This window comes from Centroberyx affinis, unplaced genomic scaffold (genome assembly GCF_046629955.1).
Source record: "Centroberyx affinis isolate AG114_WGS23_722 - 3 ecotype Tasmania unplaced genomic scaffold, CSIRO-AGI_Caff_v1 ptg005091l_1, whole genome shotgun sequence".
NCBI lineage: Eukaryota > Metazoa > Chordata > Actinopteri > Beryciformes > Berycidae > Centroberyx > Centroberyx affinis.
This window is the reverse complement of record NW_027282520.1, coordinates 2,519-19,102: the sequence shown is the minus strand read 5'-3', so window position 1 is coordinate 19,102 and position 16,584 is coordinate 2,519. Positions and strand designations below refer to the sequence as shown.

Genomic DNA, 16,584 nt, shown 5'->3' with positions numbered 1-16,584 from the left:
ATCTCAGACTCCCATTACAAATATCTGTGTACGCTGTGCGCAGTGACTCAACTGACTCTAGTATACTGAGTTACACACCATACATCACCGTGGCCTTGGCAAGCCTGGCTAAGCACAATAATTCAGAGAGTTACAAATAGCTCCCTCTCTCCAAGGCTGTGGTTTATGACACACCAACATGCAACATGCATTTGTTCAAATCAGTAAGCCTCAAACACATAAGACATAATCTTTCTTAATCTCTGTTTTTTAGGGAGGGCAGCCTCTTTGCAGACATTTACAATGAAGAAAGATTGGAAAGTAGGTAGAAAATTGGGAGGGAACGATGGAACAGTATTGGGTGGGATATGAATCCACCACAGTGATGTACGCATCTTGTCAGTCAGTAGATTGAGCCACCAGGATGCCCATATATCCTCCATTTGAAGAGTTTCATTCAGAGATATCCACACATTTCAAATTTGAAAAAAATTACTGTCAAAATGATTCTGGCAATCATTTTGACACTCAATTTTTTCAAATGATAGTTAATAGTAACATTTATTGAAGCTTTTTCATACATTTTCTTGTGATATGATAGCATTTCCCAGATTATTCTTCTGTTTTTTTTTTAAATATTGAGCAATGAACACCAACTTTGCAACCTTCCAAATGAATGAATGAGTCCACTAATATCTTGGGGAGTTATACTGCTTATTTTGCATTTTGCGATTAAATTAATCTGTATTCTGCCCCCCAGTTTCGGCAAAGCCTTAAACCGTTTGCATGTGAAAAAAAAACACCATTAGACATGCAGATATGTTGCCTTTTCCCAAATGAACCTTTTAAACACAGTTTGCTACTGAGTTATGTTCAGTGATTTGACGGTTTGCTTTTGGGCTGTTGGTGCAGAGTCTTGGTAGGTTGGATTCGAGGTGTGTTTTTGGGCTTGTATGCTAACCCCTAGTGTTTAAGCTCAGCAGTGCGCTTCATTTGATGTTTTTATCTCATCCAAACAGGATGTACCGACGTACCTCCAATATGGTGGGACTCAGCTACCCCCCTTCTGTCATATCTGTGCTTAAGGTATTAGCATGCGCATGCACACACATATACACGTACACACACATGCACGCAGAGGCACATAGAGATATAAAATAACAAACACTCCAACATACAGACACACACTCACAGTCACGTTGGCTTACACTCCAGGAAACTGACGCATTTACAGTAGCTGCATCATCAGTCTTTCTAAGTTCACATGCCAACTGTTTTCTTTTTATTATACACGAGGACTACAATGTCAGTATTTAAATTCTGTTTCCTCAAACAGAATGTGGACAAGTGGTCGTTTGACGTGTTTGCTCTAAATGAGGCCAGCGGGGACCACGCTCTCAAATTCATATTCTACGAGCTGCTCACAAGATACGACCTCATTAGCCGCTTCAAGGTAAAGTCACCAGGGAGTCAAGTCTCGCTGGTCACCGCCTTACCTTTTCTTTCAGTCATTATAACAAGGAGAAACCAAATAATACTCACTGCTGGTTGTAAGAAGGTTGCAAATTCCACTTCATCATGCCTGATCCAAGCTGATTGACTCCTTTCTCTCTTGAGTTGCAGTGGCAGATTTTGTTGTCAAGTGCCAACATTGATATTCAGCCCATACTGTGAGGGAGGCTGGACACACTCCTTCTCAATGCATATTGGTGGATCTCAATTTCCATAGTGTCTTATGGCTGAGGACCCTTCACTTGGAGTGGAAGCATCTGAAAATGACAATATAGTAAATGACACGGGCAATGAAGCCGACGTGAATATGTAATCGCGTCTGCAGTAGCCGAGAAGCCTAAATCATTCATGATCCATGATTGTATGACATCAATTTCAGATGCTGATGGAACTGTGGGCGCGTTGAATTTGTATGCACAATCATTTAAATAAGTTTATAGAAGTTCCTAACTGACAGCAGTGTTTTACGTGCACTCGTCTGTTGTCTTGACTGCCTTCAGATCCCCATCTCTGCGGTGGTGTCGTTTGTGGAGGCGCTTGAGGTGGGCTACAGCAAACATAAAAACCCCTACCACAACCTGATGCACGCTGCTGATGTCACACAGACTGTACACTACTTACTACTCAAGACTGGCATGGTGGTGAGTAGCACACGTACACCCGAAATACATACTTTACATGCACTCATTAACAGTATACATTTAAAGTTCTACAGATTTTCTTTGTCAAGAGCATAGATAAAAAGCATGTACAGCACATGTACCTGTTGAAAACCCACATAAACCAGTTGAATGTAAAATCATCATCATTTCTAAGGGAGAAAGCTTATTGGATTGAGGCGTACTGTGTGAAATAGAGGGGATTTTATCCGCATGGTATTCAAAACATCTCTGTCAGTTGTCGTATGTCAGCCTAATTGCAGCCTTGCCTGACGTGCAGCTTCTAAATATGGCTTATTTTTTTTCCGGGAGAATCCATGAGCGATCCTTTCACGGAAAAACCAGACATCCGAGGAAAATCACACTTTAATCCTGGTTTTGCTCAAGGCAGGTTTGAGAATATCAACGCACATTTCTAAGAATATCTGTCAAAATGTGACAGTAATGCTCATTGTCATCGTCTCAATACTAGCTCTCTGAAGTCAAATATTTTCCCTTTCAATAACATACCTAGGAGTTTTCCATATTACACTGCTTAATTTTTACACTCCATATTTCATGTTGCTTTTGTTCTTTTTCCATCTGGTGACCTATATTTTACTTCTTCCCACCCGAGTGACTTAAGGGCATTTTGGATGCTGCATTCATTCAAAAAAAACAATGGTCTCACTAAAGCTGGGTTCAAATCCCCCAGCCAGCCAGACAGCCAGCCAGCCAGCCAGCCAGCCAGCCAGCCAGCCGCCCCCGCTTCCAGTGTTTTTATTTAATCACCTTAATAAGGTGGCTGCGACAGCTGTCGACAGGGTATGTTTCTTTGGGCAGTGCCTCGCACAGTAAACCACATTACTGCTAGAACCACGGGCTCCTGGGAGAGCAGGAGAACAGCATCTATCATTTGCAGGCCCTCCAGACTCTATGAAATCAACAATCACCAGGTCATTCATAAAGGAGGCCCACAAGGAAATACGTTGGGGGATGGATTGGCCATCTTGCTCACTGCTCTTAATGACTCCCATCCCCCACTGTTGATTAGTCACTGATATTGACTGGGCTTCCAGCTAAATCCCCACTCTGCGTATGTAAGTGCACTTGGATGCATATGCATCTCAGTGGAAAATGCCCACTCACAGGTGTGCGTGCATGCTGCATACGCTCACACCTTTAAACATGAACACACACAAAGTGCGCGCACACACACACACACACACACACACACACACACATACACTCACACACAAGTACAGGTACAGGTACATACCACATATACACACTTTTTAGTCATTGATTTCTTGATCCTGAGCTTCACTCGGTTCCCTGATGGTTGTTTTTATCAAAATCGCTGTTTATCCGTCGATCAGCGGTGTGCTGCTTCTTTGACATCATCCTCTGCTTTGCTGTAGTCACGACTCACGACTAAGAAAGTGAAGCTGGAACCTAAAATAGGCAAGGATGGGCTGTGGGCTCACCTTATGAGAGCATTAATTTAAAATTCAAGAGAGTATCACTTTGTTGTTTATGTGTGCATGAGCAGCAGTGACAACCTAGAGTGAAACACTGTGTGTGAGGAGAAATGGAAAGAGTAGTGTTAAAGTGACAGATTGAAATATGATTCTCAGTAGCTTGTCTCATCCAAAGTTTCCTTTCTGCTTTTCTGACCAATCCTCTATCTCCTCCTCTCCATTTGTTTCTTTTCATCCCCGATGGTAATCTATTCTGTATGCCAAATTCTTCTTTCTGCATTCTTTGTATCATTTCTTTCCCACTATGTTTTATGACACGGTGTACCATTCCCTCCATTCTTCTTTTTCCATTCAATGACTTCCCATTTCTCTTTTTTTTTTATTTTCCGTCCATTCTTTCCTCTCGTATTCATTACTTTCTTCCTTCTTTTCTATTGATGTCTCTCCCTGTTTTCCATCTCACTGTCTCCCCCCTTCCTTCTCCTCAACATCGTTGTCTCTTCTGTCTGCTCCTCTTGATATCCTTCTCTACAACCTCTTCCCTCCCCCTCCTCATCCTTTCCTCCTCCTCTTCCTCTCCTCTTCCTTTCCCCCCCAGCATTGGATGACTGAGCTGGAGATCTTTGCCATGATCTTTGCGGCGGCCGTGCATGACTACGAGCACACGGGGACCACAAACAACTTCCACATTCAGACAAGGTAATGGATCATAAAATCAAAAATGCATGGCACCGACTCGCCCCGATCAATGTGTTCATTTACAGCAAGGGGGCTGAGTGCTTTACATTCACATCCAGATAGCCTGCAGTGCAGTAATAACATTGGGGCAAGGGGGAGACCAAATGAACTCCAAACTCCCTGCCCTTGAAGCAAAAAAAGTCATTATGTTCTCTGAAGATGGGTATTATACTCAGATGGAGGAAAAGTTAATGGGTTTTTGGCACGGCTATGCTTCTGTAAGTTTAACCTGACCTAATGTACATTCTACATACTTGCATACGTTTTGTGATACCATTAGTAAACAAGTTCATTCATAATATTAGTAGCAACATCTAGGGGTCCACTGTTGATCCATGTCCTATATTTCATGATTTTGATCTTACACAAAAAGACAATTGCCTTTGGTTTTGCTCTGGTTGACAGGTCAGACACAGCTATTCTGTACAATGACCGCTCGGTGTTGGAGAGTCACCACGTCAGTGCAGCCTACCGCCTACTGCAGGACGATGACGAGATGAACATCCTCTACAACCTCTCCAAGGATGACTGGAGGTGAGAGAGAGAGACAGACAAACAGACAGACAGACAGACAGACAGTGAGAGATATAAAAAGAGAGAAGGAAGAGAAGACATGATGAAACAGCTGGTTGAGAGCAAAGGGGAAAGAGAGAGAGGGGAGATAGAGAAATCTAGAGGAGGAGAAAGACACAGACAGATAGAGACAGACAGACAGAAAGACAGAAACCAAGGCAGACAAGAACAGTCACACAAAGAGACCTAAATTTGCACATCGCCCATTTGAAGCAAAGTCTGAACTTGTCTCTTATTTTTCCAAACTAATCACGCTGTTTGGTATTTGCAAATAGAGTCAAGATCAGAAAACCTGGGTTGCCTTCATGGTCCAACAACTTTTGGTTGAGTGGAACTGTTATACATGTAGTAATTCATTAAAGGAGACAGCTGCAATCCGATTTCTCACGGCACACGGCAGAGGTTGTCAAAGTAGATATTAAAAATAGCTCTCAGAAAGTGATCTGAATTATGGCTGCCTTCATCTACTTTAGTGGATTCCAAAATAAGGTGGCTTTTATAACCGGAGTTTGACAAGTCATTACCTTCTCTGCAGTTCGTTGTACAACACTTTTTTTTTTCTCTCTCCTTTGCTTTGGTCCAGAGAGCTGCGGGCCCTGGTGGTGGAGATGGTGCTCGCCACGGACATGTCCTGCCACTTCCAGCAGGTCAAAGCAATGAAGAACTTCCTACAACAGCCTGAGGGGTCAGTCGCAACCCCTTCACCAATGTTTACACTCCATCCACCCTGCCCTCAGCCCTGCAGTTTACACCTCCATTAATCCTGCCATCAGCCCCTGCTTACTAACTACCCACTGTTTACAACCCAATTAACCCTGCGCTGTAGGGTGTACTCAAATAGGAATGCACCAACAGGCAGTGTTTTATAACAGGAGGAATGCTCGAAACAAACAAGAGGGATAATTTCTGTTGTTGTTTATTTAGCATAAAGAATATGAAATGAGCAATTAGATGCTAAATAGTACCAACACACAAGTACTGTAAAAATACAATCATGCAGAGTCAGGCACAAACTAGCCAAGTAAGACGCTTTATGATGGTATACTGCAAGACTGCTGCTGAGTTAGCCTGCAAGTTGTCAGGCTAAAGTTAGACCAGCACTTTCTGCTCTGCTGAACAGACCTGTTCTGTTTGCTGCCTGCTGTTTTCCTTTGGCCAATTTAACACTCGTCTCTGTGTCTCAACCCCTTTTCCACACTTTATGAGCACAACAACCTCTAAAGTGACTGACAGCCCAAACTATATGCAGACACTGAGCTGGAATAAGTGAATTGAGGCGCTTAAGGATTTCTAGCCTTTAGAGAGTGAGCTATCAATCAAGCTATCATATGACATGGAAATGATGAATCGTTTCTGCTGATGTAGCAGCAACGCTGACAAGAGTAGCCTCATAAGGAACTTGTTCACCTTCAGTGCTCCCTTTTCGCTGCAATAATGCACAGCACTTGTCACGACAGAAAATTGCTCAGAAAGCAGTGATATGGAGATATGCTGCTTCCTGAGAATGTATGTTGGAATCGAGCGTATTACTTTGCCCATATCTGTGAATATGCACCTCAGAGAGAATTTTGTACAGAACCCGGGGCAAGGTTTTGCAATGACAAACACTGCAGGAGGCCGGGCAAGGTTACATGCACTCTTATCGCACACCTACTAGAGTGCTGACTAGAGCGTAATCATCAAGCTATAGGGTGTGCACACACATACACATGCACAAGCATATAAAGACTTGAATGTCTCAGGACACACACACACGCATGCACATAAACAAAAGATTGCAGAGTCTGCAGAAAACTGTGACGCTGAATGCACTCTAATGTGAAGTAATTCAAGTCAGTCTGCTCCAGGCGTGCTTAGAGTGCACATCAAGACCCAATCTGCCACAAATGGAAATGGGGGGGAAATTTGAGCTAGTCCTTCTCACCTCTATTTAACCTTGTGTGGTGTGTGTGTGTGTGTCTGTCTGTCTGTCTGTCTGTCTGTCGGTCTGTCTGCATGTCTGTCGCTTTTTCCACATGGATTGGCCTGTGTCCATCCATCCATCCATCCATTAAACATTATATTTGGGTATGATCAGGTGATATCTCAGACACCACTGACCTGATTTGACAAAACTGGGATGATGCATCTTCAAATTGTATTCCAGTGTTTACGCTGGAAAAATGTCCATAACTGCTACACCACCTGTTCAATTTTGATTAAAGTTGGAAGGATGATGCATCTTGTTAATGATTGGCTAAAGGATTGCCTGCATTATTTGCGGGGGACGAAGACATGTTTTCTTTTTACGTGTATTTGTGTGTATGTTTCTGTTAGGGTGCAAGCGCATGCAAATGTGCATCATGTGTACTGTATACACCTTAGTGTAGTATTTGTGGAGAAAGATTTGTGTAAAAAGCACACACAGGCTTCTGCATACTCCAAAAAACTGTACATGTGTTTTCATCTGTGCTTATTTACTTTGTTCTGTTACGCACTTTGTGACAAACCTATTTTGCTCAAAGCCCTTTATAAATAAATTTGACTTGACACAAGATATCATCATATCATATGTTGGTGTCTACCACCAGTTTGACATACTACCCTCTTCCAGCACCACACACCATCAAGACAGACTGACATAAGCTATCCAGGATAGTTGTATTTTGCACATCTAACGTCTATGCGTCCTTTTGCTATTCATCAACCTATTTGTACTTTGCACATCAGCTGTTACTAACTATACCAATTCTGCCATACTGGAACAATTCTTCCTGCTCTGTACCTGTAGTGTGTTTATGTTCATGTTACTACCACACTCTACCCATTGATCATATATATGTTTCTCTTCTCTCCTGTAGCATTGACAAGCCCAAGGCCCTGTCCCTGCTGCTGCACACAGCAGACATCAGCCACCCGGCCAAAAGCTGGGACCTGCACCACCGCTGGACCACCTCCTTACTAGAGGAGTTCTTTAGACAGGTGAGTGGGGGCTGGTTGCATGTTGATTGCGGTTGATGTGTGGAACATGTCTTTCAGGTAGTTAACATACTTAGAACTGCATTACAGTTTCTAATCATATTAGCTGTGGGTCTATATACAGATACTGTAGGTTCCTGAGGAGTTGGCGGTAATAACAATAATAACCACTTTTTCATAAAAATGTCACTCAAGACGCAGTGCCATTTTACTCCAGACATTACAAACTGTGCAAACAGAACCAAGCCGAGTGTGACTCAAGTTGAGTTTTGACATTTCATCATTCAGTGTATTAACTGCTCTGTCCATCAATACCTCAACCTCATGACTTGGATTTCTTTCTATGCATTTTTTTTTTTTTATTACATTTGGATTGGGCCTTTAAGATGTGATTCAGACAGCTGGGCCCACCTTGAAACCCCGCGAGGATATAGTTATTGGGGTTGGATGTGGGAGAACACGGGAAGCATGTTTCAAACTGACATACTTTGAATGTGCTTCTATCAATTCAGGCAGGTGGGCCCACCTGGGAGTTCCCAGTGGATATTGTGAAGGAGTATGGGTGGATCGGTAGGATTTGCACGTATTCTTTGGGTAAATTTAGACTTAGATGTCTGTGTCCACATCGGGGGGTCCATCCCTGGGAGGACTGTTGCATGCAGGCAAGGTGATAGGCAAGAGTGGAATATGTCCAATAGTTGAAATATGGGTGTGCTTGATTTGAAGACAGTTGCGTCAACAAATCAAGTCTACTGTCGAGTCTGGGAGGATCCAGGTGAAATACAGATTGCCAGCAGATGAAAATTTGGATTTGAAGTCGTGTTGATTTATCTTGACTCAAGATAGTATACTTAGTAGTAGTATACAAAATAGTAAACACTTTTGGTGCTGCTTAGGATGTATTGCCAGCTGGGTCGCAACAAAATCCATTGCTGAGAATAAAATTGCCTCCTAAACCACAGACCAAAAGTTACCAAAGTGTTGGTGAGAAACCCAAGTCACAAAAAATGACATCATCAAGGCCCTCACTTGTACTAGTTGTTAGTTGTGAGTCTGTTATTAGTTGTTCTCTGGATGTTCTCTGCAACCAATCCCACATAGCCCAATGTTCCTTAGACTTTCATACAGTTGCAGTGTAACGATAAGAACAAAATGATGATGATATTAATGAATGATTGCTGTAATATGGTGCTTCATCACAACTGGACCCCTCAAAGCACTTTACATTAGTCAGTGGGATACATGGTCATTCAATCATGAGTATAATTCTCTCAATATCCTCACTGGCAGACACTCTACTCCTTTGTCATTCTTCAAAATGGTGCCACAGCAAGTGCCATGGGAGATTAAAAGAACATTGCAGAGCATTACCTCCTTGATAAAACAAAGCATTTGGCTATAAATAATAAATCAAATAATTGTAAATGTCAACAAGAAGGACACCCGTTTAAGTGGTGCCACGTCGCTTTCATCTCTCCTGTTATTAATCCTCATTGTTCCCATTAGCAGTGTTATTGTTACCGCGGTCGCTTTCACAAGGCCTTCATCTCTTGGGAGATGAATTGGCGATAAAAAGCTACCTCGAAGAATATTGTCTCTCGATTCCCCATCTCATCTGTTTGTGACAAATCAGCAGAGAAAATGAAACACATTTGCGGCCGAAATGTGCTTGGGGAGGGAGGGAGGCTGGTCCAGAGCCTGTTGATAGAGGTGGGGGGCTGTAACGGCTTTCAACAGGAGAGACGGGCCAAAGGAACGGAAATGTTGGGATGACTGAGACAATGACAGCTCAGAGAGGGAAGCAGGATGTGGTACATCTAGAGTGCTGTCGTACGCTGACAGACTGTGTATGGTGGTGGTATGTGTGTGTATGTGTACTGTATGTGTCTGTATCTCACTTGTGTGTGTGTGTGTGTGGTGTGGAGTGGTGTGTGTGTGTGTGTGTGGACGTTCTCCTGACGTGCTTTCATACTCTAGCAAGCAATGTGCTTTTTGTAGTATCCAAAGACTGAGAATGTTTTTGATTGAGGAAGCCAACTGTGTTTCCAGGGCGACAAAGAGGCGGAGCTTGGGCTGCCGTTCTCACCACTCTGCGACCGCAAGTCCACTATGGTGGCACAGTCCCAGATCGGTGAGTGGCTACTCCTCCTCACACACTGTGTGCGGTGGCTGTATGGGTATACAAATACAAAGAGTTTTTTCTCCAAAATGAAATATCTACCCTTTCAGAAAAGTGACACCTACTCTAGCAAAATGATTTATAGCACAAAAGCAAAACAAATGACGGTAATTTTAAGCACTTTAAGCACAGTAGGTAACTTAAGTCCTTGGTTGACAAAGTGAAAACACTTCCACAGCCTGAATCCTATCTGTTTTTTGTTTTTTTTAATTAACTCAAATATTGATCTCACCATGGACGTGACTTTGCAATGTTAGTCTCACAAAGTGCATCATTACAGCCATCGTTGTGCACTCCTTGTCTTTCCAATCTCTGTTAATCCACAGCTTGAATATGTCTATTGAAATTGTAGATGCTGACAGTGTGTATATGTTATGAATATGCTAATATCTTTATCACCAGGGTTCATAGACTTCATTGTGGTGCCCACCTTCACTGTACTGACAGACATGACAGAACGTATCGTCACGCCCCTCATCGACGAGGCCTCCCACTCGGGTTTTGCCGGCTTTCGACGCTCAAGGTGAGCTACTTCCTATTTATATTGATTGTGACTGGAAAGTTTGAATTCCTATAGATATGCCTGGGAAAATGTGGGTAGGTGAAGAAAATGACTGACGCTTTCCCCTCTTTCAACTATATGCCAAAGCGCCCTTGAGCAAGGCACTGAATCTCTAACTGTTCCAATGGAGCTATATGGAGGTAGGAGTGGGTGACTGTGTGCAAACCTGCTAGCCTGGTTCAATAAGGGTTAAACATGTACTGTTTTCTCATTGCATTCTCATTGTATTCTCAAACCATCACACAAGGCCCTTTCTGGCTGAACCTCAGTAGCTCTACTGCAGTAACAGGCTTTTTAATAGAAGCAGAGAGAACAACAGATGAGTCCTCCATGATTAATCCATTTCTGCGCACGTAAGTGTCTCCAACCTTCATCAGGCAGAGCCACACACCTTGAAATTGACATTTTAGAGATGCTAGTGAAGTTTGCACCTCCATCTTGCCATGATGATCCCTGAATGGGCCTCAGTGCTGGATTGGCATATGTAATAGTTCTCACAACACTGGTTTAACTGATTGGCTCAACACTTTTCCTGCAGCCACGTACAAAATGAGGTTTTTGCGGTGAGTCATGATGTAAGACTTTGAAACCACCTAAACAAGAAGGCACATTCCACTTCCGCTCCTGCATTAATAATGTTTAATGTTAAACATTACTCTCTCTGGGTAATGTTTCAAGTTAAACTATCCAGTGAAAGAGAATTATTAAACTTTGAATCTGCTATTTGTTTAAACTTTGTGTTTCCAAAGTGTGCATATTAGAAAATAAAGTACTACTTAGGGAGACAGGCTCTGCATCTCCTGCTGCACCTGCACATCAATATCAGCCTCCCCATTCTTCTCGACAAGAGTCATTAACATTACTCAGCAAGCCTCCAGTCGAAGCTAACCAAGTAGAAATCTCAGATAGTGTTGCCACTTGTGAATTCTCCTTGTCTTTGTACACCTGGATGTTTATGAGTTTATTTCGACTGCTTCTTTACAGCATAGCTGCTTTCAATCTCTCTCTGTCTGCCTCGGCTTATCCCTCCGTCTCACTTTCATCTCACGTCTTTCTTCCCCACTACTTTTGTTTTTTAACACGTCGCTGACTCAGAAAGCTCTTGTTCTAAACCCTGTACTCCTGTCTTCCCTCTCCCTCCAGTCTGAACAGTATTAGCTCGGAGGACGCTAAGCGAGGGACTGTGAAGAGCATGGGGTCAGACAGCAGCTCGTCGGGCCACTGCTCTTTACTGGCGGTGGACCTGAAGAACTTCAAGGCGCTGTGGAACGAAGAGGTTTATCAGAACAGGGAGAGGTGGAAGTCACAGGCCGCTAAAGGTACAGTACACCCAATCAACATGTAGCTGTCTTGGGTAAACTGGTGGTGATGATGAGACCAGAGGAAAGATCGGCCACATCAGAACATGAAGTCTACCAGAACAGAGAGAATTGGCTTAAGCTGCAATGCTCTTAACTAGGGGATTTTGGCTGTTTGATCTGTGTCAGTGTGGGATTTATACCCAGCAAAATCGTCAGTGTTAATCTAACTCTGAGAGCGTAAGAATCAACAGTATGCCAGTGTTTATACAAGTCCACACCCATCAGAGGTAATTTAACACATTCAGACGTTTTGAACAGTCTTATCAGCTCTATGAGCAAACAAACATCTCTCCAATTAGCACGTCAACTCAAAATAATTGCCGCTAAAAAATCATCACTTATTAAAGGATAAGGCTGGTGTTTTTTAATGCATTACTTACCGCCGATAAATCTTATGAAAATAACAGAATCAGCAATGATATTGTTTTGCCAACAAGTCTCGTCCATGTAGCCGGTGCCCAATGAAGCCATGTCCCAGCAGCCATAGAACTCCATTGTATTAAAAAAACGATTAAAAACACGTCAAAGAGCCATGCCGTTGCTCTGGGCAGCATATTTCATCATCGCGATGCACCGGGCCAGCCGACTTAATAAGCCGGCTGTAAACACGTTTGCGATCTCAGGAAAGTAGTTCCATAGCACCGAAAATAGTCCCCGGCGTAATGAAGAATTTGTTCCCATTTGAATTTGATTTGGTAATAACTACAACAGCCTGACTTTTAGTGGTAACAGTTAGCGATTTTTTAAATTGAAACTATGTCTTTGTGAGCTGTATTTCAAGGTTTTTAGCTTACAATTGGAGCCAATGACTTCCAGGTTGACGGCTAAAAACGGTACGTGGGAAGTCAGAAAGTAACAGGAGTAGATCAAACGCATTGTTGATTTTGTTATTTTCATAGGATTTGTTGATAGTAAGCAATGCATTAAAAAACACCAGTCTTATCCTTTAACACTGGAAAATCTGCTGCGTAAAACAAAGGAAATGGATCTATAGACTCAACAAGCAGAGGTAGTGATTGATTTTTTTCTGCTTTTGTTTGAAGAAAATAATCATACTTTAAAGGTATCAATGTATGAGCCACAAACACACACACACACACACACACACACACTAACCTACCTCCATGCTGTTGTGTATGTCACCTCAGAGGCAGAGGAGAGAGCTAAAAAGGAGGCAGAGGAGCAGGCCCAGCAGGAAGAAGCTATGGAGCCCCAGGAGGTCCAAACAGAAACAGAACAGCCTGAACCAAAGGAGGACAAAGTGGAGGGTGAGGAGCCAGAGTCAGGGGAGGTCAGCAGACCACCAGATGGTAACGCAGGGGGAACAGAGCAGGGAGCGCAGCCTGGGAGTGCCACATACAAGAATCAGCCGCTACAGAACGGTACATCCCTTTCACTAACTATGTAATCCCACAGCGTGACCTATTTTTAAAGTCATGACAGAAGGCAACTGACAATTTCTCCAACCTTGGGGTGTGAGCGGAATGTAACTCTCCACACCTAAATGATAATTCCAGCCACAGTGAATGTTAAGCCCATTTTCCAGCATGCCCTTTCTCCCTTCTAATTATTTTTTTTACATGCAATCATCAGAGAAACAGGTATCATGTGACTTAATCCCCTACCTCTAGACACCATTCACTTTCATTCAACTTCAAACAATACCAGACCAAATTTTTGAGATGGCACACAAGTGTAGTAACAAGAGTTGTGTGTGTGTAAAAATGTTGCTAGTAAAACATTAAAAAACCATGAATGAAAAGTAGTTTCTATACAAATACTGAATATTTGAATGTTTTTGAATCAATGCATGCATTCAAAAAGCCCTCACTGGACGAATGGGGCACCTAATGTCTATGACATTAGGCTAAAATGTAAACATTGGAACAAGCAAGTAGGCAAAACACTGTAGCAGTATAATGTAGCTGTATCATCAGAACAATGTCAGATTCTGAAAATAAACTTCTCCAGATGCTAACATGACTAGCCCAGCGTATTTCACCTAAAACTCACCATCATCTTTACTTACACTTTTTTGTTTACATCAGAAGTCCCACCTTAGACAGCACTTCTCACTAATTTCCAATGTTCTCTGTGGTTACATCCCACCTCATTTCAAGCCTCTCAGCTGAAGAAGAGAGATTTTCTGCCTGAAAGTTGTCCCTATGAAATGGATTAAAATAAGGTGCTACATAAGCAGGTTTTATTCTTTGATGTGTAAACGCACAAATCAGTCGGGCCTAAGGACAATAGAAAGCTTGTTTCTTTCTTATCCACTAAGCAGACCATTTCAAAATTTAGAAAATATAGGTAAAATGTAGGACTACGAAATCCCTCAAGCTTCAGGTCACCACAAAAACAGCACAGGAATTGAAAAGAGAGAGAGGGCACTCTGGGCTTAACATTCACCATGGACAGAATTATCCATGTCCAAACTCTTTTTAGGTGTATAGGTCTCCAACAATACAAGTAAGTGGAGGGTAACAGAAAACAAGGATGTTTCTCATGAGATAGTACCAAAAGTGCAATGTGTATTGCACCAAACGATTCAGTCAAGCGCTTGATGGATTAGTATCTCAAATAAGCATTGAAAGGAACAATTGATAGTGTGCAAGTTTGCTACCACTAACTATACCTACATCAGTTTGACAAATAACACGACTACCTCCGACTCTTCAGGGGAATTGTCTGAAGGGGCTGAATCTCCTGAAAGCGAAGAGAACAAGAACAAAGCAGTTGATGGTGAGTTTTCTCCTGCAGCCCTCCATCATTCATATGCAGTTAAATCAGTGTACCTGTTTTATTACCTCACGAAATAAAGTTTAAATCAGTCTTTCCCCTGCCATTGGATAATTAGAGTGAGCTGTATCCAAGGAAACGTCACCCTTTCTTGAAGAAATAACAGGTTTTTTTGTTTCAGTGGAGATTTATAGCTGTTGCATGGTGTAAATGTTGGTCCAGAGGCCCTTTTCAACCTGCCAAGAAAATATTACTGATAGAAACCCTGGTCGATATTTTAAATAAGGTGAAGACAAAAGTAACAAGTCTCCATGACAACAACATGGAGGTTTATTGATCACGGGAAACACACTGGGAAAAGAATTCCTTTTACTAGGATCGGCAGAACTTGTTTCAGAAATGAAATCAAGAAGAAACAAGAACAAAGCATGATACCTGTCAGTTGAGCTGATACTCTAGAGAGATTTTTCCATATCAGCCCATTGAATTGTTTACATCCACACACCTTGACTATTGGGATATAATCTGATTAAAATTTTTCCCATTTCCCCCCACAGCAGAGGTTGAGATGGACTGAGGGAGTTGGGGCGTGTGATGGCCTAACTGTTGCATCACTGCTGCACCACTGTCAACCTAAACCTGCTTTTTCCCCCTGTGGGAAGACTCAGACTCACACCAGAGGGAAGGCCATTACCAGGACTATGTCGCCCTCTAGAGGACACCGAGAACACTGACACCATCACTTGCTATTTCTCTCTCTGATCGGCTGTTTTTACTTTCACTCTCCCAGCTCCCATGTTTATGCTCTTGGGGTCTTGTATGTGGAGCTTTTGGCCAGATTGTCTACCCATGTGCATTATGTTTCCCTTCCTGCTTATTAATTAAGTGAAGACGACAATGGTGAAGATAGTGAGGAGAAGGAGAAGCCATTTACAGACTCTTATACTGAAAATGATGTTTCACTTTTTCACTGGTTATGTTTTACTCCATTCTGAGCTGCATGTTTATCTCAGCCACCAAGACATTTAGCCACTGTAGAAGTCCCACTTTTTACTGCATGCTTGCTGAACTACCGCTTCAATTTTCTCTATCCGCAAGAGAAATTAGTCTAGAAATATAAAGTTTTTCAGATGCTGGACGTTGCAAAGAATGATCTGGTAAATAGCTGATTTAGAGACATCAGGTTTTGTGCAACAACTAAGTAATTTGGTCCTTAGGAAATAAGAAGCATGCATTTTCTGCTAATGCAGAATAGATTAAGGATAAACACATGAAGAGGGACTTCTACAACAGCCACCATTGTATATGAGTCTGTGTACAGTACATGAGGTAACCTCAGGTCCACTGTGGTTAAATTCAGAGTTCTACAGCACTACCCTTTTAGTAGCAAGTAGCATGCTCCTAAAACAAACCCACGTTACCTAGAAAACTGAAAAAGTAGCTGATGTGCAACTTGATATTCAAAGTAAGGATAGTCACTCACAGGTAATGCACCTCAATTTCTTCCTTGTTCTTCAGGAGCGCCTGTGAAATATCACTGTAAAGGATTAGCTGGTTCTTCCCTGCTGTATCCTCTGTATCCTTCCTGGACAAAGCTGGGAGTCTCCCTTGTCTCTGCTTAGGCCACTACAGAAACCTCTTTCTACCAACATTTTTGGTTTTATTGTCCCCTACCAAGTTTACTTTCTTACTGCAATTGCTCAGACATTAATTTCTTTTTTTCGCTTTTTATGTTCCTTGCGGGCTGATATTGTTTTGTCTTCTTTATATTGAGAGCTTGTATATCTATATGGATCTGAGGGGGTAGAAATGCTGCGAGTCCACAATCCACCGACGTATATTGTTGGATGTAATGTAAGATATT

At 42.3% G+C, this 16,584-nt stretch overlaps 1 protein-coding gene across 1 annotated transcript in view; it reads left to right on the top strand.

Annotated features, from left to right (window-relative positions):
• The window catches only part of pde1cb (phosphodiesterase 1C, calmodulin-dependent b), a gene marked incomplete at its 3' end in the record, with an annotated part of 73,265 nt that extends 58,542 nt beyond the window's left edge, over window positions 1-14,723 (top strand). Inside the window, exons 8-19 of the mRNA XM_071546003.1 lie at window positions 999-1,065; window positions 1,316-1,432; window positions 1,992-2,132; window positions 4,209-4,309; window positions 4,754-4,882; window positions 5,505-5,606; window positions 7,762-7,882; window positions 9,929-10,010; window positions 10,461-10,581; window positions 11,764-11,939; window positions 13,130-13,363; window positions 14,661-14,723. Coding sequence (XP_071402104.1) covers window positions 999-1,065; window positions 1,316-1,432; window positions 1,992-2,132; window positions 4,209-4,309; window positions 4,754-4,882; window positions 5,505-5,606; window positions 7,762-7,882; window positions 9,929-10,010; window positions 10,461-10,581; window positions 11,764-11,939; window positions 13,130-13,363; window positions 14,661-14,723 — 1,454 coding nt within the window. The remainder of the gene's footprint in view (window positions 1-998; window positions 1,066-1,315; window positions 1,433-1,991; window positions 2,133-4,208; window positions 4,310-4,753; window positions 4,883-5,504; window positions 5,607-7,761; window positions 7,883-9,928; window positions 10,011-10,460; window positions 10,582-11,763; window positions 11,940-13,129; window positions 13,364-14,660) is intronic.
• Between the last annotated feature and the right edge of the window lie 1,861 nt (window positions 14,724-16,584).